Source organism: Ambystoma mexicanum, chromosome 6p, assembly GCF_040938575.1.
Source record: "Ambystoma mexicanum isolate Mex_15411 chromosome 6p, UKY_AmexF1_1, whole genome shotgun sequence".
Classification (NCBI taxonomy): Eukaryota; Metazoa; Chordata; class Amphibia; order Caudata; family Ambystomatidae; genus Ambystoma; species Ambystoma mexicanum.
In genome coordinates this window covers 1,101,676,298-1,101,702,272 of record NC_090935.1, presented here as the reverse complement: position 1 = coordinate 1,101,702,272, position 25,975 = coordinate 1,101,676,298, and the positions used below count along the sequence as shown (strand labels likewise).

At 44.3% G+C, this 25,975-nt stretch overlaps 1 protein-coding gene across 1 annotated transcript in view; it reads left to right on the top strand.

Annotated features, from left to right (window-relative positions):
• The window catches only part of AOPEP (aminopeptidase O (putative)), a 1,805,484-nt gene extending 1,779,815 nt beyond the window's left edge, over positions 1-25,669 (top strand). Inside the window, exons 16-17 of the mRNA XM_069625709.1 lie at positions 16,242-16,386; positions 24,540-25,669. Coding sequence (XP_069481810.1) covers positions 16,242-16,382 — 141 coding nt within the window. The 3' untranslated portion in view covers positions 16,383-16,386; positions 24,540-25,669. The remainder of the gene's footprint in view (positions 1-16,241; positions 16,387-24,539) is intronic.
• Positions 25,670-25,975: the final 306 nt, after the last annotated feature.

Genomic DNA, 25,975 nt, shown 5'->3' with positions numbered 1-25,975 from the left:
TTCCTTCCATCGTTTTATCCCACAAAGGCCCAATTTTCTCGGTCCCCGGATTAGAGTAAGAACAAAGTACCTCGATCTCAACATTGCTAAACTGTCACACTCGCACAAGATATGCTTTATAGATTCGATTTTGTTCTCACCACATAAACGGCAATAGCGCCGCACGCGTGGTATTCCCAGTTTCGTCCTTCTGTTTCTAGTACTATATTGCGATTAAATCTGCATATCGGATAGATGCACATCCAAAAAGCAGTACTGTGCGTAACTATACATTTTGGCTTAATCAAGCGATCCATCCAATATAAAATATAGGGGGCCACTATTAACATTGGATACTGGTTTCAACATGACGTTTTCCTTATATACATCTTTTAGAATATCTTTACTGTGGTTTTTTAGTGCTTTCTGAGAATTGCTTATAGTGCATTGATTTATAAAGTTCTTATGTATCTCATGCAAATGGCCTAGTGTCCCACAATTCGCGTAGTTGTCAATGCAGTTAAGTGCTCTCATAACCATATCGAGGGATTTTAGTTTCTCATTAGCCATCACCAGTTTATGATTGACGATTCTTTTTAAGATCCTTGATAATCTGTGGTATATTATTCTGAGTAGTATCACTACTTATATTTTTAGTTAATATCTTTCCTAAGTGTAGTTTTAGCTGTCTTTGAATAATAGGATCATACCCTGGGTTTCTTCCAGCGCTCACATGGGGTCTTAATCCTGCATTTCTTTTGTGTTGCACCGCTGATTGATTTAATTACATCAGAGAAGTCAGCTAGAATAGGTTTTATCGTTTGGCTTTTTGTTAATGGACAGTTTGCTGTGAATTGCTGAAGGGCTTCTTCTGCTATTACTCTTGCTTTCTCTAGGTTAGTTGGATTCCAACTTATTCTGTTGTTCCCTGGGTTTAGGTAGATATCACCATTTAGTAATATTTTGCTCTTTCTCCTTCGTAGTGAACTTTAGCAGTACACACAACGGAAGACAATCACTTTCTTCACGATGTGCAATTGGTTGGTTCATGCATGTTTATGGGCAAATACTATATCCATATTTTTATCTCCTTCATTGTGGGGAAAGGAATTGAGGTAATTGTAAATGCTATTGTTGGAAAAATATAGCATGCCCTCACTCAGTAAATTTCTTCTATCACCCTGCTCAAACCTATTGCTAAGGTCCCATTCAAGTAAATCTTTCTTTACAGTGGTGCATCACCCTAGCCATGGGCTAAGGATCTACCTGGGTATTTCTAGTTGGTGACCTTCCCATCGTACACATGCCCCATCTCTTGACACTTTGTTTATTCCCAAGGATCTAAATCAACAGATTCATTTGTGTATTTATTGCGTCATTATAAACAGCCACAAACATCATGCTTGCTGAAGGTCCTGGTCGTATCTTAACTCAATATTAAGCATTGGTCAGGCTGAATTTTAGGAATACAGCATAATGCTCCAGGGTTCGAAATTGAGGGGAGCTGGAACCTAATTAGCTCCTGCTTGTAGCGTAGAAGAGCCCGCTTAGCTTGGCACCAACAGCTACCAGGAGCTAATTTTGGCTCTCCAGTCCAAATGATGCCCAACAAACATCTATGTGGATTTAACATTTGGACCCATCAGTACAACATTTAAAGCATGAGAGGCCAATAAATAATGGACAGAATATGTTCGCATCTTTTATGGAAGCTAGATTTGCATAACTATGTATTAAGTCGTCGTTCCCCAGTGGTAGCTCCTGATCACTGGTTAATGCTGGATACCCAGGAGCTGTGTTTGGCGCCTCCTTACTCAATCTTAGTTTCAGTCCCTGTGCTCCATATGTGTCCATTTCGAAATAAAATATTTGTATTAGTTAGCTGCAAGCTCCTATCTATTGGTACTCCCCAATGCAGTGACATGTTGTATCTCATTCCTGCTACTCAAAAGATAACTAACACAATTATTAGAAAAAATATTCAATATGACTAAACATTGAGTACCCAGGTTGTGCAATTACTCACAAAACCTGGTATCCGAGCAAATATTGGCTGCTTGTCCAATCTAAAGGGCACTAACGGAAGATACGCGAGACTGGTAAAATAATCCAAAGAGGAAACAGGATGACAACCATTGTTAATGTGACACTAATATGTTTATTAGCCTCTACAAAAGCTCTTAATAGTCATGTGAGAACACAGCCCAGTAGCCGTTCAAACAATGTTGTTAATTAAATCAGAAGTATGGAGGTTGCCAGAGAACAAAATGGCGGCACTGGGAAGGGGCGGGGGGGGCGCTCTTGCATGCGGATTTTCATTTGTGGGAGAAGAGAACACAGTCTCATTGTTTTTTCCAGATATGTGCTTTTACCTCTGCAACAGCAGTGTGATGTACCATTGGTTAGATTAATTACCTTCTCCATTATCTGTCATACATCATATTAAGGATTCACATGTAAGAGAGAATGTTGTAAACTTCATAGTTGGGGTAAACGGAGTAGAATTGATTATCTAAATCAAAAGCAGGATGCGCCTGGGGGCCTCTGTCCAATAAAGGGCACCCAAATAAGTAGTGGTGTTGTCAAGTAGAAATGTGCGTTGTCTTTTAGTCAGTTAGTAAAAAGGTAGAACGCATGTTGATTCAGAATATTTGCAAATCGAGGTGTTAGGAACTGGGTGCCTGCAAAGCCCTTCCTCCTTTTCTTGCTTTTGGATTTAGTGTCTCATTGATGTCGAGTCTCCTACCTCTTCATCTTCTCTCCTAACGCTGTCTTGGTTAGGAATTGGCGGGTATGTTGGGTGTCTTTCACATAAGATGGCGTGCTCACGACCAGGGCTCAAGTCAAAGGAACATGGGGGCAGAAGACGTCAACCTTCTTTTTTTCCAAGGGCGATACCACCCCCACTTCTATTACGGAATTTAAAAAAGTTTGCTCCTTTCAATTTGTTTTCTCTGTTTCAAACCCTGCCAACGGCGCTGCCAGGATTCGCACCCAGATCGTCAAGATCAGAGGCGAGCCCCTTAACCGCAATACCACATGGAGGCCTTCTTGCATCTTGGAAATACCTGGTGGGGAAATTACTCTGCTGGTATTTTAGGTCTAAAAGGTGAGCCCCCTTTATACTGCAAGCCACGTCATAGGAAATTCTCCACTTAAGGTTCATTTTTGGGTTTTCATGATTAATATTCAGAGGGAAATGCTTATTTGTCCTTTGCACTTTCTTCGATTGGGGAAGACCAATTGAATGAAATGTGCATATTTCACTTTAGCATACCTTCACTTTCTGTGACGTCATTTGCCATTTCCTATGATAATGAGCCCCACCCCCACACTTTTATTGTAGGGCTTGTGCCCTGCTCAACACTGGATCAATCAGGAAAAGACTGCCATACCTGAAAGGTTTTCTCTAAATAGAGCCTGTTCCGATCCAGAGATGATTAGCCTTTATGTAGGGTTCCCAATGTTATGCATTTCGAGAAAACTATAAAATATAGACATTTTCTGTTTCATTCATTCAGAAACGGTTCTACCTTCCGTCGGCTGGATTGAGGCCACCTAGGCTGTGTTTAAGCTCATGTATCATTCAGGGAATCCTGTTCAGAGCATCCGTAGCTATTGTTGCCGCTGAGGGGCCACAATAGCTACGGATGCTCTGAACAGGATTATTATCAGAGTCTGGGAGGTCCATTCATCTGCCATTGCAACGTCTAGGTTATGGTCACCAAGGAGCCATTCCTTTTCTAGGTCATGGATTATAGCTTGGAAAAGACACACCACTGTCTTTTCAAATGTTCCTGATCTTTTAGTATGACCTCTGCAATGGTTATGCATTTAGGAGTGATGTTTCTTTTTTAGAGGGTTGAAAAGACGAGGCATTTGAGGTTTGAAGTGCTTGGTTCTGATTTTATATACTAGGTGTAGGATTTCTGCCTCGTCAAAATGGAGTCATATCTGGATTAATGTATGAACCACAATTTTCAAAAGGCTTTTTTCACCAGCTGTTGGAATATGAATTTATAAATACCTTGTGAGTCTGTTATAAGCCAGACCTCTTCTCTGGGTGATTCTGGGTAAAATCCGTTGCTATACTTTTTCTCTCTTTCTTGTCTTAAAAAGTTAACCACAGCATTGTCTTTGTTATAGAAATATATTGTCTGTGGGTCTGTGTGTGTGTTGCTGCGTGTGTGTGTTGCTGCGTGTGTGGTGTTTCCGCAACACTACTGTTGCTGCTAATGGTCTAGTCAGCTGGTCCAGCGCTTCTAGCATGATGTCTTTGATAAGATATTGATATACAAGAAAGAACAATTTGTTATTGTTCTGTGCTCTATTTTCTGGATGCATGAAGCTGGTTGAGGCATAAGGATGACGAAGTTGCCATAAAGACGTCAGTCACCAGATCACTCCCAACATTCAGCTACCAGCCCCACTGAATAGAGTTTGAAGAATACTGTGGTCCCCCAAAAGCATCTGCATCCACGGTGGCACAGTTGGGAGGACATCTCTCTGTTCCTGAAGGCACCTGTAGAGGGGGCAGTGGAGCATGGATTCCGCACTAGCGCTGCAGAAGTACATGTGATATACACCCTAATGGGTAGGGGAGCAGACACACCATATCAGTGGCTCTTACAGCATCTGCTGCCAAAAATCAACTTTACACAAATGACAATAATGGTTGATGAAAAGGTGTGTGTAGGTGGGGAAAGGGGTCAAAATACATGTTTTCGAACGAGTTAGGGTTAGTATGGGTTTAATTTGTAGTGTGATGGACTAACTTTTGTAGAATTTACTTTTTAACTGTAGTTACCTTAACTCTTTAAAAACTTGCCATTTTCCAATTATTTCCTCTTTTTCTTAATTTTTGCATCTCTTTGTGTGTTCTGAATACAATTTGTGTTTATATTGCATTTTGGATGTGTCTATGCATGTTCTGTATGCATTGGCTACATTCCGCCCTCCAGCATATACCTATGTGTTATTGCAAGCGTTATGTTTGTATTTTTCCATTTCATATGCCAAATGCCTTTATGTTTTTGTGGTATTTCCGTCCATCTATTCCACACTTCGTTCTTTAGTTCAATTTCATCCACCAAATGTCCCCATGCGTTTTTTCCAGTTTATTCGGCTACTCTGCTTGGTGCGTATTCATGCAACTCTGGACTTGCTGTGTGGGCATGAATATATCTTAACGTTTATATTAAAAAGTGAATCTCGAGTTTGGGTGGTCCAGTTTTGAAATGTTAGAGGTGTCCACTAGTCTAAGGTAAGGTCTCGAAAATCGAAGTTGACAATTTCATGATATGGATCCCAAGAGGATGTTTTTTGTAGGTTCATGGAAAATCCCCTGCAAAAAACGACTTTCAACATTGTTGTTCAATATAGGTCATGGGAAATACTGGTGCAAGGTCCACAAACGGTAGGACCATCTATCTGAAGCCACGGCTATTTATTACTATCCTCTAACAGGAGCAAAACCCATTTTGCAACAGTCAAATGCTGCTCAAACATCACTTCTAGAGGTACCATAATCCCAAGAGATGTTTGAGTCTATCAGGCTCCACATCGAGGGCTTCAAATTCTCTGAACCCTCTTGCTGAAGTCTGCCCATGGGATGTTCAACCCTGGACCCCTCTCCCCGAGGACATCTCGTACATGCTCTCATCCTTAAAACTGACTTCTTTCACCGATGATATCCTCCCGGCCACCATCCTTAAAGATACCGGTTCTGCCCCAACTACTCTTCTTAGGATAGTCAATGCTTCCCTCAACGAGGGTTCATTTCCAGACATCCTAAAGACTGGGCTTATACAGCTGCTGCTGCTGTAAAAAAAAAAAAAACACCTGTGATCCCAAAGACTTCGCAAACTACTGGCTGATCACACGCCTCTCATTTATCTGCAAAATAATCAAATTGATAGTTTCTAATCAACTATTTACAAAAGTAAAGCAACTCGGTCTGATTATCAATTTGGGTTCTGTCCCAAATGCAGCACCGAAACATCCACCATCCAGATGGTCGACTGTTGATAAAGGGAACTTGTGCCTGCTATTCCTCCTCGACTTCTTGACTGGGTTTGACACGGTCAAGCCTCACATACTACTCCACCTCCTTGCATAAACGATGGGCTTCTCTCATCCTGAAATTGTTCACACCCTACCTTTCAGACACCAGAATGTCCAGCTAGACTCCCTCAGGTACGAATGTTACCCCATCACCTGTGGAGTCCCTCAGGGTTCCATGTTGTTCCCGGTCATCTTCATCCTCTGAATGGAACTGTGGGGCTCACTCCTGGATAACGCCAATATCATGATACACCAGTACACAGATGATACATAGTTGTACATAAAGATGAAGGGCCCACAAGATATTTCTTGCCCCTGCACATATCTTGAAACCATTGAAACATGGATGACAAGTGCCTACTTAAAGTTTAACCCAGCGAAGACCAAATTCTTATCCGTGGGCCACCCCTCTAATCAGGAACCCACTTGATGGACGGAATGTGTTTGGCCAGGTTCGACCTTCGACTCACCCACTGAGCAAAATCCCTAGGGTTTATTGTGAATATCAATCTATCCTTTCTAACTAACTAACTAAACTGATGTTTTATATCACGCAACGCTAACCCAAAGGTCTCAGGGCGCTCTCAAGACACAAACAAACCAAAAACAAAAAAACAGCAAATAAATTGTATACAAAAAGTATGTATACAAAAACACATAACAAAAAAGGTTCAGATGGCTTAGTATTAGATCCCTCTACTCCACAAGATCAAGCCCTTGCTCCCTCCCCGGGATTCCGAATGGTGGTGCAGTCCCTAATGATTTTGCATATCGAGGGGGGGTTAACACCCTCCTCGCAAGGATCCTGGCTACTCACCTAGTTCCCTTCAAAGCACACCGCCACGCTGCGGCTCGTCTCATCACTGGCTCTAGAAAATGTGATCACATCATCCCCACCTTGCACAAATTACACTGCTCCCCATCTCACCTTGGACCTGCTTCAAAACCATGTGCCTCACCTGAAATACAACCATGCCTGCCTGACAGGCAAACTAAAAACATTGGTCAGCACAGGGTCATCTGGCAGTAATACTATCACAAGACTGGAAAATATCTGGCTCGCAAGAAGAAACCTGGGAAACAGCTCTTCTTATGCTATGCTTCTGTCCTGGAACTCCATCCCAGTGGCAATCCGGACTGCTCTAATACCCCATCACTGATGACCTGGCTCTTCCAACAACACCCTGGTATAACCTAGATTCTGTTTATTTTATTTATTTTGCACTTGTTAGGCGCTTATACAGGAAGCAAATACTGTTTCAAATACTGTATCTGGTGCACACAACCATCCAGACGTTGTACTGTGATAATTATTACTAATGTTTAATTGATGACTTCCTAAATTATTGCTACCATTGTTTTGCTCTGACTTGTACAGTACTCCGTTGCTCCCTTGGTAGGTTTGTGCTATAAATGTATATACAAAATTATAATAATATTGCTTGAAAAAACTTGACCAAATGTGGCACAAGTGTTCGGATGTAACCATATCATTTGCTTGCCAAATTTGGTGACATTTCACAGACAAGGACGAAGGCTACAAAGAAAACTTTCTTTTGTTTTCTGATGTAAAATGATATGAAACCTTAACCATACTGTTGCTGTTGCTGTGTACAAAGGTCGGTGTGTGCATGTGTGTATGTGTGTGTTTTCATTGCTGTCATTTGTATGAAGTATAGTCGGTGTGTGTGCGTAGTGCATATATTAGCTAAACCAAGCATACTATACCAATCTAGCTTTTGCTCTCACTCTCCTTCTGTGCTCTTTCTTTGTTTCTTCCTCTCTCGCTATATGTCTCAATCTGTCTCGTTCTTAGTTGGTGAAAGTCGCTTTGTCAGGTGTGGGGCCATTGCAGAAAGTTGAACGACCAATTAGAAAAACATAATATCTTAAGAGAGTCACTCTCGGTTCTTTTTTATTTGCAAAAGCAGAGCTTTTAAAAAGGGACATTTTACTAACAATGTTAACGTAAACTCTTCTTAAAACAAAATTACAGTGTTCATTTTTAATGATGACTTAAGGTTACACTTGTCTTGCTGAGCAAAGCACACTATCAAACCCTAGAATACCCATGCAAATTATTTTCTGATAGAAAGTTATCTTTCCAGGGTGGACAGTCTTGGTACACTCTTATTGGCCTCTTTCAAAATACTCCTATGAGAAAGGGGAAGGGAATAAATAGCACCAGCGAGGGTTCATAGATTGGGTGATGGTTTACAACACTTAATCTAGGTGGCTGGTGAAGGCCGATGGCTAAGGAGCCCCACCTCTTTGATTGCTTTCCATCTCACCCTCTTTTTTTTACACCATTCATCCAGGCCCAGACGTAGAACTTTATACTGCTACGAACACGTTCATAACTGCCATAACCCGCTTTGAAGTCACTCTATTTCTACAAAATGAAGGCACTCATCATGAGCTGTGGACTCGGGGTCTGGCCTTTCCTCCCAGTGAGGTTACACCTCCCCCATAGGTGGGTCCTGGGAGAATAAAAACATTTTTTGACCTCATGATGGCATTTAAACCTCTGTTTCCCCTCTTCTCCCTAAACCACATTGTTTCTGATGTATTGCTTATGTGTCCCCAATTATTATTACAATTATAATTCGTTATAATTACACCTCCTATGTAAAATCAGACATATCCTTCCTCTTGATGACCTCTGCACAGGAGTCCGACCACTGGGACTTTCTGAGCTAGACCATGCAAATGCTCTCCTCACTGGACTCCCCAACAACGCCCAGGCCCCCCTGCGAGCCATACAAACGCAGCAGCCAAACTCCTCCTCCACCTACCCAAACATTCACACACCACCCCTGCTCTTGCCCAGCTCCACTGGCTCCCCATACCTCAGAGAATTGCCTTCAAAGGATTCAGCCTCGTATTAAAAGCCAAGCACCTAAAAACTCCAGCTGACCTGCATGACAAACTCAAACCCATCACCCACACAAAACCCTAACGAGCCAGCCAACACCTTCTACACATTCCACTCTGAAAACTCAAATGCACACAAAAACAGGCATTTGCACAATGGGCACCCAGGGCGTGGGACACCTTACCTCTTCACATACGCACTGCATCCTCCATCACCACGTTCAGAAAGAGCCGCAAAACATACCCGTTTCCCCACACCTACCCGTTTCCCCAGCCTGCCTTCTTCCACTGATATCACTTGTCTATCCTAATCTTCCTATCCTTTCTTAAAAATATTTTGTAACTTTCCAACTCACACCTTTTCAATATTTAAACCATGTAAGGCACTCCAAGAACGTGTGGGTAGGGCCAACGCTAAACAAAGATTCAAAAAAATATATTGTTCTTTGTTCTTCCATTGGTTATCTACACTTTGCTTACCTACCTCCCCCCTCTTTGTTTATTGGGGCTTGGCGATAAATGGTTCTGTTTGTCTTCTTGACCCTCTTTGTGACTTGTGCCATTCTCCTTAAATTAGAATTAGGAATTCAGCTTCTCGGGGAGACAACTGTGAACTTTCCTTTTTTTTTCGATCACTCTTCCCTTCTCTCCCACCCCGCACCTTTCCTATCTTCGCTTCCTAGACAATAGCAGGAAAACATGCCTTGGGCGTAGTTGTGAAAGTTCTGCCTTTTCCACCTCGTCCCCCTTCTCTACCGCTTTCTTCTACTCGGAATCAGCAATATGGCAATTGGGCTTAGTTGTGAATGTCCTGATTCATTCCAGACCCCTTTTAGCTCTTCCTTGGCCAGAGCTTCAGCCTTTTCTCTCCCACTTACAATGTGTCCATGGCTTCCACATGGAAGCCGGATTGGCTGACCAACACCTTATCTAACCGACCCCGAACCAGTAGGCGTGAGCTGTCCCACCATTCGAAGGACCACGTTTAAAGGACTTCCCTAAAGGACCTGCCCTGTGCCTGTCCAGTGACACCAGTGCCCAGGGCCAGAACCCCTGTCCATCTCTGTTCTGGTGCCCCCACATTGCACGCTGACTTCGAACATTTCGGTAAGCCGCATATAAGCAACTTTGTGCCACCACCTGTCCAGTAATTGCCACTTTCACTATCCCAGAACTTGCTTGCCGTACTTTGCTCTACTCTTACGAGCGTTGTCAATTTCACCACCCTACTTTGCCCATGGCCTCACAGCCAGTCGTGCTCACTCACAGTTTGGGCACTAATGCCTCTGCCCTGACTAGTACATTATCAGATCTTGGTTACACCCACCATATACACGAGCTCACACACAACGAAGGAAGAACCCTTGATTGGCTCGCTGACATCAATTGCAACACCAATCTAATATCTGTTTCACCTTGCATCTGGTCAGATCACCACAAAAGGGCCTTTTCTATCAACGTCTCAACTAACTGCCCGAGTCCTATCGTTGCCCCAGCTACTCGCACTCGGAACAAGAAAGACTTCACGATGGACAAACTCCTCCCATTAATTCTTCCCTTTCTCAATAACATATCTTCTTCTGCAGAACCCACAGTCCTAGTTGATATTTATAATCACACAATACTGAAAGCATTAAATACTATTGCACCTTTAAAGTTGTGTAAACCTAAACCAAGACCTCACCTTAACTCTTGGTTTACACCGCATCTACGTGAGTTGCGCAAAGCCAAAAGAAATGCTGAGGGACACTGGAAAAATTGCCCATCTGGACCCAATAAAAGTACATTGACTACAGCCTTGTCCATCTATAAAGAAGCCATCATCCTCGCCAAAAGACTCGTATAATAAACGTATCACACAAGCTGAATCCAATACTAAATAATAGTTTAAGATACTTAAAGAATTGGAATCTCCTATTGCCCCCACCGACAAATGTATCACGAATGCTCTATGGTGTACTAACATCCAGAAGGCTCTCCTTGATAAAATATCAATGTTAATGTTAAAGGGCATTTGTACCGTGCACTATCACCACCAGAGTGGTCCCCTGGTGCACTGGCGGCTCTGAAAAAGGGACGGGGGCGAGTTAGTGGGAGAAAGCAGGAAAAGTGCAAGAGAGCAGTGATGTGCTGTTGGCGGCCTCATCCCGGTGGGTCCGTTGGCTGGGCCTGGGGTGTTTGCGGCCGGTAGTCGTTGTGTACTGTTGTGGAAGTATGTGTGTTTTTTGTTGTGTTGTTGCAATGTAGTGAAGTTTGTGCAGTTTGTTTTGTTACAAACTAAAATTAACGTAAAAAAATGCAATCTACTCTTAGATCCTGGATCCAAACCAGCCATGTACAATATCACCACGTGAGTTCTCATGCAAACCATTTAGCTTCTCACCTCTGTCACCATGGGAAGTGGAAAATATCATCAGGAAGCTTAAACCATCCAATTGTCAAGGCGACATATGCCCTGCACCTGTTATTAAAGCAGCTGCACACAATCTCGCTCCTTTCATTACTAACCTCATCCATGCCTCCTTCAAAACTGGAACTGTACCCGACAACTTAAAAGACGCCTGGGTCATCCCCCTAATCAAAAAACCCACACTTGACCCTGGTAACCCGTCCAACTACAGGCCCATCACAATGGTGCCTTTCATACTAAAAATACTAGACCGGGCTGCCTACCTGCAAATACAGGCTTATCTTGAAACAAACAATCTTTTGAGACTTAGGCAATCAGGCTTCCGATCTAGATGCGGTACGCAAACTGCCCTGATTTACCTTATAACACAAATCCAAGACATAAAAGATGAGCGCAAACTAGCCCTCCTACTACTACTTGACCTCTCTGCAGCTTTTGATTTGGTCAGCCACCAAACTCTCTGCCATCACTTGAAAACAGCTGCACACTTCTCTGACTCACCCACACTTTGGATTAGATCCTTCCTTGCCAATAGAACTATGAGGGTCTTCTCACCAACAGCCTCTGCTGAACCCTCCACAGTACTTTGGGGGTCATGTGTTTCCCCTACGCTTTACAATATCTTTACGAAGCCTCTCTTTGACATACTTGATCATCTGGGTGTCAATTATAGCAATTACGCTGATGACACCCAGCTACTTGTTCCCATCATGGGAGACCACGCAACAGACAATAAATCTCTTAACAAAATATATTCAGTAATCCAAGCCTGGGTGGCACAACATGGACTCTGCTTAAACAACGAAAAAACTGAGTTGCTAATCCTTGGGACTCACGCCAGACTCAACCAGCTTGACCCTGCTTTCAAATCTTTCACTATCGATGGCAACACTATCAAGGTCTCTAATAACACGAAAACTCTTGGTATCTACCTTGACGCCACCCTTTCCTTCACTAGACAAACGAATGCTGTGGTAGCAGCATCAGCATACACTTGCAAACTAATCACCGCCTGCAGGCCCTTCCTCACGACATCCAACTGTATCACGCTTGCCAGAACCTTGGTTATGTCCAAAATTGATTACTGCAATGCCCTCTACTTGGGGATCTGCCAAATAAATATCAATAAGCTGCAAGTAACTCAGAATAATGCTATCAGGGCTGCACTCAACATCTCTAGGAAATCCCACATATCGGACACTAGACGCAACCTGCACTGGTTGCCTATCGAGCACAGATTCTCCCTTAAAACACTTGCTCTTACACACAAAGTAAGAGCGAATCTTGCTCCAGCTTACCTTAGCAACAGACTTTCCTCACATATGTCCACAAGGCCACTCAGAGCTGCCCAAGCCCATACCATGTCCGTCCCGAGATTTAAACTCCAAAATTCGGGTGGCTCTAGCTTCCCTGTATTGGCAGCTAGGCTTTGGAACACGCTTCCTTCTTCGCTCAGATCAGAATCCTCCTTCCATTCATTTAAGAGTAACACTAAACGCTGGCTCCAGGAACTTGACCTCGCTGGACACCCACAAGCTTAGCATCCTGATAGGATCTATCTATTAGGGAGTCCCTGCCCCAACTAGATCTGTCTGGCACTGTCTATGGCTTTTTTTGTGAATCTTACTGTACTGCCTTACTCAATACTGTGTATTGCCTGTCTAGACTATGTGACTTATGGAATTACTGTATATGATGTGTAACTTCTGTTTTGCGAAAACATGCGCCCAGATGCCCCAGGGCAAGGGGCGCTTTACAAATAAACAAAATACAAATACAAAAAATACATTGTCTCTTCTGTTCTCTCCTTGGCTTACAATTCAGTGTTTTCTATCTGTAATCTCTTTTGGCAGTCTCTGCTTTTACTTTTGCTGCCTTTTCAGAGGCTGTGGCATTACATGTTCTTGTCTTTCTTGCCGCTCTTCCGTTCTCTCTACTAGGAGTCAACTTCTCTCCTTGTGGTGTTGCAATGTTGCTATCTTGATTTCCTTTCTCCCACCTCTACCTGCTTGTTTCCCTCCTCTCATATCTCTATTGTCAATGTTGGCCCCCTTTCCTTTCGGGCATGTGTCTAATTCCTGCTTTCCTTCCTCCTCTTCTCTGCACTTCTCCACTTAAGGAACACCCCTCTCCCCCCCTTCTGTGCGTTTCATAATGCCATTACTTTCCATTTCATGTGTTTTCTATCTGCCTATGATTTTATCTCCAGTTTCTTTTGTGTTCCCCTTTGCCATCTTTCCTCTTATGTCCTCAGCATCTTTCCTCTCTTGGGAATCCTTCCCCACCTCTTCTCTCGTACTCTTCCCTGCCTCCCTTCCTTGCTTTTCAGGAGTTTGTGCCTCCTCCACTCCATTGAGAGTATGCATTCCTCGTTCACTTGATTTAGAGTTCCTCTGCTCGCCACTCACCAGCTTTTTACCTTCCTTTCCTGGTTTTATCCTCCTTGTGAGGTGTTCGGGGTACTCCACCCTGCTCCTTCCTACTTCCATGGGTCTGCTCAATGCAGCTGTTCTCTAATTTTATAGGTCGGGCCTCCCACTGATTGGCCCCTTGTCATGCTGCCTGAGAACCTTTGGGACCAGGGTCAGTGCAGGCTGCCAGATTGGTTCTCCAGCCCCCTTCACTTTCCCCCTTAAACCATGCCCCGTAGTTCTCACATCCAGTCCACGACTGCGCAAAATCAGATCCGCATCTGTGGTGCCATGATCTTGCAGATGAGCAGACTGTATGTCACGGCCCATCGACTCCTTACCCGAGTGACGCCCCGTCACAAGAGTGCAGCTCAGCTGCCCTTACACCACCTCCCTCCGCTGATGCTTCCAGGGCCCCCAACAGCCATAGCCATGTTCTGCTGCCACCCCAACCTCAGTGGTAGAAGGAGAATTCTGGGCTCCACCTTGCTGCACCCTCAACCGGCAAAAGTGACTTCACAGCCCCCAAATCACCTCCTGTCCAGGTAAGAGCCATGGGAGAGGATGCACATACAGGGAACTGCCCTTTACTCCTGGCCTCTGACAAGTTACATTGCGCCTCATTACGAGTTTGTCGGTGTGGCCAAAAAACACTGTATCATCGCAGAGGTAAGGCAGAGAAAAAACCTCCAGCAGAATGCTGAAGGTAATTCCTCTGCCTTGCCGCCCCAAAACGGCCAAATTGGTAGTATTACTGCAGGTGGAATTACTGCGGAAATCCCCATGGAGACCTATGCACTCCAATTAATGGGTACTAACACCACCTACTACCACTTGTAATCCGTAGGTAATTTTGCCAGACCAAGTGGTGGTAGCAATAATACCGTTTGGTGGTATCTCTGCAGATTTACTGCCGAGATACCACCAAACTTGGAATGAGGCTGATTGTCACAGCTTGCAGATCCCCATGAACCAATTGAATGCACCGAATCTTCAGGGGACAGCCCTGTGCGCCTTGAGGCAAATGCAGCATGGGGCATCCCCATGTTTCCTGAAGCACCTATGGACCGAGCTTTCTCAGCCTGATTATTTGCTTTTCTTGAGGAATGTATTCCAAGACACCTGCTGCCCTGGTGGGTCAGCAAAGTGCTGCACTTCAATAATTAAGTGGGCAGTGCGTTACCTCAGGTGTTTTCTGTTTTTCACTTTAACCTGGAAAATATCAACCCTGTTTTTTGCAGATATTGTGGCACATATGCTGACTGGCAGCTTCACAAACTCGGCGATAGAGGCACTCTAAACATTTGTTTGATTTTTGTGTTTTGCATGTCATCGAAGTGCATCGTTGTTTTGGGGCTGTTCGCTTGCACAGCTTTGTGTTTTTGAATTGCCTGGGGAGCGGGGATCCCAATTCTGGAATGTACACCAAGGAACAAGCTATGGTGGAGCATTTCATCGTAGAAATCAGCAGTGTAGCATCCCAGTCCACTCCATGAAGGGGAATTCCCATTTGTTTTACAAAAATCAGTCTCTCGCCCATGCCTATCATCCATTGAAAACTTCCAAAGTCATAGCGAGGAAAAACCCAGCTCATAAGTTAGTAGCAAACCGCTATTGCCATGTTGACACTCCAGGTACTTCAGCTATAGCGGCGTTAACCTCCTCCATCTGTTATTGTATTTACTTTATTGTATTGTATGTTACTGTTATTTTGTATTTTGTTGTTCCACTGTACAGCGCATTGGTGTAAAGCGCTATATAAATAAATAAATCAATCTATCTGGGGTGGGCTTTGTGGATAACGACCCTATATCCTGAACTTCTATGAGGGCATCGGCTAAGTTGGGCTGTTACCATCGGGCTACTCCCCGGCCAAGATGGTGCAGCCGACGTCTGGGGGATATTATTTTAATGGGAAATCGGCTATGCGTGTGTCAACTTCCTAATAAAAGCTACCAAGAAAGATGTATGCCAGGAAACAGAGAAAGGACAATCTTCCTTTCCTTTTACCATAGCGGCCAGTGAGTGGATTGAATGAGGCGCCGTAGGGGGTGGCGGCAGCAGGGGTAATGAATGGGTGGTGGTGAGGAGAGACTGGGAGGGAAATTGCAGTGAGACTGCAGGGTTTAGGGAGATAGGAACCAGTTTCAGTAATACAAAATGGCATCTGGGAGAGTGTTGCAGGAGGCAGCTAGGGTTTGTATCAGCAGTGAAAGTCCGCATTCCTAGCCACCTGGTTGGCCAGTGCAACTCCCCATAATAGTGTAATGTCAGTGAAGTCCCAAAGGTTCCGACGACTGTAATCAAGGGTGGGCCTCTGTTACTCTCCTGATGCCAGGGAATGTTTTCAAGCTGTTGTAGGCCGGAATGATTATGGAACTGGGATATAAAATGACAGGTAGGCTGCTTCTTGTTTTTGAAGACCTGTCTGCAGAAGCTTGCATTTCAAGAAAAGCCAAACATTTGTGATGGTTACTGGAAGACTGTGTTTTGTTTTCCCCCAGGCGATGGGCGTTTACCTGTACGGAGAGTTGATGGTCAATGAAGATGCCAAACAGCAGGAACTTGCCCGGAGGTGCTTTGCAGCTGTCCAGGATGAAATGGATGCGTCCACCCTGAGAGTGGTGCAGGAAATGCTTTTTTGATTAGGTGATTAGCCATCATAATTCCTCCTTTACACAAGACGCCACTAAGGATCGCTGGTGGCCCGCACTCGTCCACTCCCCTTTTCCGTTCCTGATTGTCAACAATAGTCACATTGATGCTGTTTTATCCTGTTTTTTGCTAGAATATTTAAAATTATGAATGCATAATGAACGCGAATAATATTGGTACCGCAGAAGCAACAAGAGTGCAGCGACTACAGCCATAGGAGCATCAGACCCGCATGTTCTCCATGACCACTCGGGTTGGGACAAATGTTCAACATGGTCATCTTCTGCATGATGGTTCTTACATTGCCCCCTCCTCAGTCATGTCGGGCTGGGATGGGGTAGGCATGGCAACAGTACACCTTCTGAAAATGGTGGGCCTGCTCAGGATTCTAGTGTCTGTGTAAACCGAAGAACACTTTACCTAATCTATAAATAACGCCTGTCCTTGGTATCGAATAGGATCACCCCCCTGCCTGCTTTGGTAGTCCTGAGCTCTACATCCATGGGATGGTTGTGCGCAACACTTAATCTTATTCCATATTCAAATTCCCGCCTTCACCACAACCTGTGCAGTGCTGAACAGAATATGCAGAATGAGCATCTGCATTGTGAATAGCAGGAAGCCCTGGCGTTCACAGCAGGGAACGTCCTGTGTGCCGGAGGCCCGCTGAGCCTCTGAACTAAGGTAGGCAGGCTTTACGACTAGTGTCTGGTACACCTGATTGCACATTTAGATCAAATAAACAATTATTTCAATAAGAGCCTGCAGAATGCACAAAAGTAGGGGCATAGATACCTCAATCGAAATGGGGCGGATGGCTACATAGAAAAGGGTACTCTGGCACCACCTTTGCAGCGAGCGCCTGGGTCGGTGACATGGCTTGACAGAAGAGCGAGGCAGGTGATGGGGAGGAACGAAACCCAATAGCCTTTTTATTGAAAAAGCAAAATTAACCTACCAAAGATACAATTTCAATTTCAAAGCTTTATTCGATATAAACCTTAAGCAAAGATACATTAAACAATGGAAAATAAAACAAAGTGTTAAAAACTTGTTTGGACATGCTTCATAGTACTAGATAACATGTAGATTGCATGATATACCCAAGTGTCACTCCCACATAGAACCTCACCGGCATTCAGCACTCGGGTACTTTGGGCCTCCACTCAACAAAACGTCAGGTTCTGTATCTGCCTTCTCCCAAACCCTCCTCTTTTCTTGCAGAGCCACGCAGCCGCACAAGTGGCAGAGGTGCTCATTAATATTACAAGACCCCTTTACAGTAAATGTCAGTCATAGGCCATCTAGCGCTATGTTAGCATGTCTGCTGGCGCACTATGCACTGGAATGCTAGAGGTGTATTCCATAGCTACACACCATTACAATATTGGACACTGGGAGAACCCTAAATCTTTTTTTTAAAACCTCTGTGGTTAGATTGTTATCAAGTGTGGAAGCTCTTAGTACAATGTCCCAAGCCTTGCAAAAAAATACTTACAGAACCGAGTAAATATCAGCCTGGTCGCCATTAACTCACACAGGTACACATTAAAATCTGACTCTGGACTCCATAAATTCACAAAGAATGAGGTACACATCTGAGTCGGTAGGGTCTCCATAAACTCCCACAGAAACAAGTAAATATCTGAGCCCAGTCCCCTTAATTCACACTAGAAACAAGTTAAAATCTGATCAGGGTCTCCATAAATTCACAAAGAACCCAGTACAAATCTGAGACTGGTCTCCAAAAGCTCCACAGAACCAAGTCAATATCTGAGCCTGGTCGCCATAAACTCACACAAACAAGTATAAATCGGAACCTGGTCTCTATAAATTCACAAAGGACCAAAAACAAAGCTGAGTCTGATCTCCATCAATTCACAAGAACCAAATACAAATCGGAGCCTGTCACCATAAACTCACAGAGAAACAAATACAGCTCTGGCCACAATAAACTGGCACAGAATAAAGATATACGACGCTAATAATGGAAAACTCTCAATGGGCCGAGTAGACCTATAGCATGACCCTAAACCCCTCCATAGGATCAAGTGGAGAGCTAAGACTGGCAACCCTAACCCCATAGACTTGCACATCTGCCAGATGGTTTCAAAGCAAATATAACAACTCACTAAACCAAATACAGATGTGATATTTCCTCTGGAATTTCAAGTGTCTCATACCTTCTGTTTCAGAAGTGGCGCCGTAAAGGAAGTGGTAGAGTAGGGCGTCTACCGAAGCAGAGGGCCTGGTACTGATGGCGTCACTGCTTCCACTGGACTTTCTAAAGCGTTCCTGTCCTTTCCTCACACAGGACATATTCTAAGGCGGTAATGGAAAGGACTTCCGCCAGCAAGAGAATGCATTCCCCAAAAACCCGCTGTTCTCATCATTTAAAAGGAGCGTAGACCCCTTCAGACCGAAAGCAGTAAACACTGGATTAAAGATAATGCCTCGCGCTGGGCTGCCTCGTTTCCTCGGCCCCGTTTTAACATTCCAGGTGCAGCCATGTTTATGCAGGCGAGGCACCCAGAGAGACCTGAGGACACATGGATGATAGATGCAGCTCCTGCGTGGCACTCTCCTGCGACCACGTCAGCGCCCTCTTCTCGAGCCCAATCCCCCGAAGTAACCTTCGCTGTTTGCACTTGCCCGTTGTTAATTAGTTTCGGTATGAAGATCCCTCGCAGAGCCGCGTGCCGCGGATTGTTGCTTAATGAAATAACCCATCTGACAGGCAGGGCGCTCTCCCCAGCCAGGCAGATGGCTCTTGTCAAGAACATGGCGGGGTAGGCCTTGGAGGGGCCACAGCGTGGAATGGGAGTGCAGGGAAGTTCTGGGTTCCCGCCTGGACACGTAGGGAGCACCTCAAAGGAGAGAACCTTCTACATAACGAGATCTATTAAACCAACAAGGCAGCGCCCGTGCGAAGAACGGTAGAGTGAGTGGAGTGATGATGCTGGCACTTATATGTCGTGTATTCCTGCTCTTTTAGTTATTGGCTGCAATCACTGTTTTTGGAGGGCACTGCAGAAGCCGTATTGCAGGAGGAACGGGGTTTGGGGAATGTTACATGCTAATCTAAAGCACACCGATAGCCACACATAATATACATGGAGTATTGGAATACGTTTAGTAGTCGTTTTGCAGCATAATGGGTGATCTAGGGCATACAGCTATAGTTTGCCTCTCACTTGGAAGTTATATTTGGGGCATGCTAGGTACTCGCCCCTCATTCCAGAGATGTAGTTCCTGCAGCTCATTCTTCGATGCTGGATATCAATACGTTTCTGAGATTAGGAAAGTCAGAATTGGTTTATTCAAAAGCATACTTGAACCCCGAAAGTCAACAGCGTTACACATTTCTGTGCCAGTGTAACCATACTGCTTGTTCATCAGACCTTCTACCTCAATTTCCCTATCCAGAATTAAGCACGTCTCACTGTATTATGCATGTGAAGATTTTGTATAGGGTGTTCTCAGCTACAGTTGCCTGTTTTCTAATGCCTCTCCTCTCTGCTTGGGTGTGGCGGGGCGGCAGGCGTAGGGTAAAAGGGTGTTAACTGTGTACAGAAAATTTTGAGTTTTCGAGATGAAATGTTTTGCTTTTTGTCCTCAGACTCTGGGAGCCGCTGACCTGGTGCTCCTATCAGGAATTCCACAAACCATGCACGTGACATATGAAGGTGCAGGGCTGGAGAGAGGGGGTGGGGGTTATTGTTGCAATTGATTTCTGATGTCATTTGTCCTGCTGCACACCTTCTCTGGGGGAAGCGGACCTGACTCCTGGCATCAGGTGTCCTGGCAGCACTGGACGGATGCCCGAGAGGCCAGCCGGGCCCTAGCCCCCAGTGCCATCAGAAGCTACTCTTACAGTCCTTCCGCCAATGACTTCACCAAAAAATGAATTTATAGCAGAAGTGAGCATTGTCAAAGAATCTTAGCTAGACTTATCGGGTAATCCCTGCTTAACATTATGTATGCTTACTTCAATAAGCATTTGTGCTGTTTGTTTAGGTGTGTTGTTGCAGGGTTTGTTTAACACGTTTGTTCATTTAGAGTTAACGGAAATGCATGTTTACTGTGACTGCCACTTTTTTACTGCAACTTCTAATATACACTTGTGTATAGGCGCATTACAAATGCCATATCATATCATATAGCAAAATGATACACCTCTGATCCTGGCATGGTTATTTAAAACTGGATTTTTAAATTTGTGTAATTTCTGTCATTCAGTGCACCTCTTTCTTTAGACATCTCAGAAAGCAACATAGCTGTTAATGTACAAATAATTCATCCTACTCAATCATGATAGAGTCATGTGCGCACAAAAGGCAGTAGGTGTGAGGAGAGCGAAAAATGGCAGACCTTTTACTTAATGTTGTGGCTGTGTGGGTTCCTGGCATGCTGATTTGTGACATAAGTAAAATCACATTGCCAGGGATTACCACTCAACCATGGCCTTCACTACTGCGAGGAAACCTTGGCTCATGAGCCTCACAGCAAGAGGCCCAACCATATCGCACCAAACCGAGTTGTCTGCAAAAGAGAAGCCAGAATGCACGCGCACACACAGGGGCCGCCCGCTGCTCTCCGGTGCACTGACAGTGACCTCTCTAACAAGGTCCAGAGCTTAGCTGATTGGTGAACAGTGATTACTTTCCTTTTTGTTCACAGTGGCTAAGTTCTGCACCTGGGTAGAGGGTGGTTAAATGGACTATTTCTTATTTGTGTGAGCCTCTCCGGGCTGATTTGGATGAGGACGGGCTAAGAAGCTGGGCTCTCGGGGTAACTGGTGGCAGGATGTTGTAACGGAATTCTCCAATACAGTATTCTATGATGTGGCTAGTGTTGGTAATGTTAATGCTTTCGTAAATTGATTCAGGTGTATTGCACGGTGAAAGCCACACTGCTGACCAAACATTTCATGCCAACATTTGTGGTGTTATTTTGTGGTGTTTACAGCGTGTGGCAGGTGCAGGCTGCTGCTGCCGCCTTCATTCGCTGCTGCTCAAGACCGCCGATGGACCTGTCCTCCTGTGCCTACTGAGCTGATATCAGTTCTTATTTCACACACTGGCTCAGTTCAGCAGGAACAGGAGCCGGGCCCGATTGCAAAAAAAAGACACATCTATTGTACGCTGCACAGACTGGCGGTGACTATCACGCATGCCTTATCCCACCAGAATTTACAGAATGTGGTAACACAGCGGACACAACATAAACTGTTGGCCAATAGGATTCCGGCTTCATTCTGTAGCATTTTTTGTGTATGCAACCATGATTACGCTGATGCTTAAATCTGTTTTGGGATCAATTTTGAATGGGCATAATTGCAGAATAATTCTATATTTCTTTTGTCATAACTATTTATTTCTCCCTCTACCTTGCATTTCCCTCACCCTTTTATGTCTGCATCGCAATACTCCAAACGGTTTACTGTTGTCGAGGGTGTTTGGACCGTCCTGATTTTCTCTCTAATGTTGTATTTGTGTCAATTCTTCTAATACAAGCACTTGCTTCCTAGATAGGATTTTGAAAGCAGTATTCAATAAATAAAACCCGTTTGCCAGTGGTCACAATGTAACACATTTTTAAACTTTAAAGGAAGGTTCATGTGTTTATTTTCCTAAATCTATATTCGCAAGTTTACATGGCTCTGAAATCCAGTGACTCTTACCGAGAAGATAAATACTCAGTGCCCACTTGACCATGGTGCTCCAACATGTGCCTGTAGCATTGCAAACTCCGGGTCACCACAGGGGGCGACAGATTCCCCACCTCCACGCTAGTAAAAGTTAGGATCAGCATAGAGCAGCACGCTTCATTGCAAGATATTGTAATGGTTGCATTAAAAATGCAACAGCTGGTGAATGTTTAAACTCACAGGGTATAAATGTTTACCCCCATGTGTGTCAAGTGAGCCTGAAGTGATTTAGCGAGATGCTCCCTGGAGTGGTCACCAACCCAAGAAACATTTTAAAATAATGTGTCGATGTTTTACATTTTAGAGCATACATTTCAGAAAGTGTGGGTAAAAGCTATAGCGTGTACTGTGCATTTAGTGGAGTATTTCATGTGTGCCTCCTGTAGAACGCAAAGTCCCCATGTTGGCACAGTAGAATTTCACAGCAAATTCCCATATTCGACGTGCCCAAATAAAATCCTGAGGCTATGTCTCGACAATACATGGCAGCTTTGCCACATGTCACTTTCTCTGATTCAGTTATGCCCCATGTGGCTTTGACTATCGCTGTTCTGCCCCTGTGTTACTCTCAGTAACCAGTTCTGCTACAGAGCCACAAAAATTGGCCCAAATATCACTTTCAGTGCTTAGGTCTGCCCCACGTGGCTCGGAATGCCACAGTTCTGCCCTATATATTGCTCAATTGACCCCACGCGTTCACACACTTAGTCACACAAACATTCATGCATTCAAAAACTTTTTTGGTTAAACTTTATTTCTACCCAGTTCCTTGACTCCGTTCCTCGCTCCCCTTCTGTCCCTCACATGGAAACTGAGGAATGATTGAGTCCTGCCTCTGAGGCCCATAGGAGGCAATGAGAGTGTCAAAGTGGGCACCTATGGTCACATTTGGACCACAGCTTTTAGCTCTTGTGACTGCAGGGACATAGTTCTAGGTAGAACCCCATGTCGTGGGGCGTGATCCAACATGACAGACTTGCGAGCCTCTGTCCCTGTGTTGTGCGGGGGAAACTCACTGTGAGGATTACTGCATGACTCCTCCCAACTATGGGAGGGCACTGCCCATCCCCCAAAATGGACTTGCTGAGAAGTCCAGGTAAACAACCATATACCTGCTGCCCAAATACGTTCACTCTATGGTAAGAGGAAGCATTTTCAGGTGAGTTTATTGTGTAGAGGCAAAAACGTAGATGCAAATACCTCAGGGTACGCAATGATATTGGTAAATTAACAATTTACCTGAAGCATAACGATATAGACATAGTTTATCAGTAGTGCAGTAAAAAAAGAACATATTCATAGAGCACACATGAAGTAGACACAGCACAGGTTAAGGATAACGCAAGATTCAGTCAGAGTTATGGATTATAGGTGTGGCTGAGACCAGATGTGTGTATTCCCAGTCTGGTTTCTAGAATACCATTTAAAAATACCACGCTGTATCCCAAGAGCCATCGGTGCTCCTCTCCAGCCCTCACGAAGCCAGCATATGCCAGTAGAGTTTCCACCTTGACCTCGGGGCTGGCAAAGCGACATTTCTAACCCAGTCAGAAAATGGAATATATCTTCGTATGCATAGGCCTACTTTATTCTGGCAGCCACACAGATAATTGTCACTAGCCTCACTCTGTTTTAAACTGTGTTTCCACTGTGTGTTTCTTAGTGATTACTGTACAAAGTTCTTTCGTACAATTTCTGAATACGCGTTTCATCGCCAGTTCATAAGGAGCAACTGTGAAGTACCCTAACGACTGGAAGCTCGTAAAACGGTGGCAAGATTTTGCCCGTACATTGGAGGCAACTGGGGCTGTATGGCTGCATCAATTATATAACTAGTGGTCTGCAACCTGCAGCGCTTCCTGTTTATTTACACTGCCATGACCGCTCACCATTGACTATGCTGGCAAAGGACGATGGTAGTTTTAGTCCAACACATTGTTATCTAAACACGCAGAGTCTGCATCAAACTACAGTCCACCTTAAGATGCAGAAAGTTACTGATTGCATAATTATTGGTTAAACTGCTTATAAAGCTCCTGTTACACGTGTTAAAGGAACGTACACTAACATGCACTTTCAACAGAAACGTATGTTTGTAAAAATTGGCATGACAACAAAAACATATTTTGTATTGAAAAGACTGTGAAACAAGCAAGTAGTGCTTGCGTTGCTCTGTAGCTCGGTGGCTTTCCATGTTCGTGTTTTACCGTGCTCCTAGAAGTATCCCTGGAAGCACATGAGTATTTGTGGGGGTGTTTTGTGGGCCCTCTGACTCCAGGACACGTGCAGTAAGGCCACGGAGTCTTTCCTTCTCCGTGATAAGAGCCTGGCATGGAAGAGAAATGGGGATGCGCAGTTCGCTCTTTATTGGCGCCCTTTTATGAGGCTGTCTTCCTGCAGGCCGTGCCATAAATTGTAACGCTGTTTCCTTTTGCAGGAAAGATCACAGGGAAGTGCTTTTAATAGACCGGCTGCTAAACCCTGCTGGGACTGGGATTTCATTGACCCCGCACATCAGAGGAAGGATTATGTGGCCACTAAAACAATTGGAAGACAGAAACACCGACTTCTGAGTGCTCGCGCCTTCCCAGAGGCGTTCTGCGACGAAGTACACAATGCGCACACTCAGACAATTGGCTGATCCAGTCTTACGCCCATCAGTAATATGGCTGACCAAATTGCATGTCTAGCAGATACTGAAGTGGTTAAGATATGTGCAAGTGTCTGAAACTGCAGAAAAATCCCGATGGTCAGTAGCAGCAAGCATGTGACACAAGGCAATGGTGGAACCCTGGAAGGAGTCAAGGAGGGTGGGAAGGCGTTTCAACATCGCTGCGAATGGCTAAATGATAATTGCTTGACTGATGCATTTGTCTCCAAAATCTAGACTCTGCTGACTATTGCTCTGGCATCCTTGCCACGTGGAATACTTGCTCTCTTGGGTCCAAAAAGGGGGCAGAATCTACTTGTGTGCAACATATGTAATGGTTTTAAAAAGATGAAGCCGTGGCCAGAGTTAAAATGCGAAGAGTGCAAATCGTGAGAAGGGAAGATAAGTGATAGGAAATGTTGGTTTATTTATAGTGTGCCTACCATGAAACGTATTGAAATCCCTTTGGTGAACATAAAATCGGTTGTTACATGCCCCAGGCATTTCCGTAGGCCCAGAACCAACGGCAAATGTTCTCTATGGCTAGGTTTAAGTGGAGTTGGCTCTTACGCTGGCCACTTTATTGTAATTTAATTCGGCGCTATCCACATCTTTTTTTCTGTTTCATGCTATATGGGAACGAGGAAAGCCACGTGTTTGCATTGTTCTTTCATGGTGTTCCTTCATCTTGTGTTGCAAAATGAATCCACCTGCCACATTTTGCCTGCTACAGCTGCCCCTCAGCTGTGCTTATGTTTGAACATGGCAATATTCTGGTACCTGAACCCCAAGAGGCTGCTATGTAACGCCCTTATTCCAGCGTTTGATCCATTTAGCATTGGTTTTCATGAAACTTTTGTACGTTTAACAATGCTGCAACATTGTAGCCCGATCACAATAAAGTATTTTTGATAACACCCGCTTGTCATGGTATTCAAATTGGTGAGTTCCTATCCGTTGTTTTCGCTAGGATGTGGTGGGTGAATGAAACAAAATGTCTTTGTCTTAAAAAAATAACATCAAATTTTCCCCTGAAGGAGAAAGAAGATCAATTGTGTCTTTCTCTTTGTGGTGCATGATTGAGAAAAATCCTTTAAAATTAATCTTGCAGTGGGTTAGAACAATAAAGCATTTACATCACCCCATCCCTGATCCCTTAGAAAGCAGTTTGTAACGGACAACAGAACAACCTAGTCATCACACCAAAGACCGGATAAAAAAAA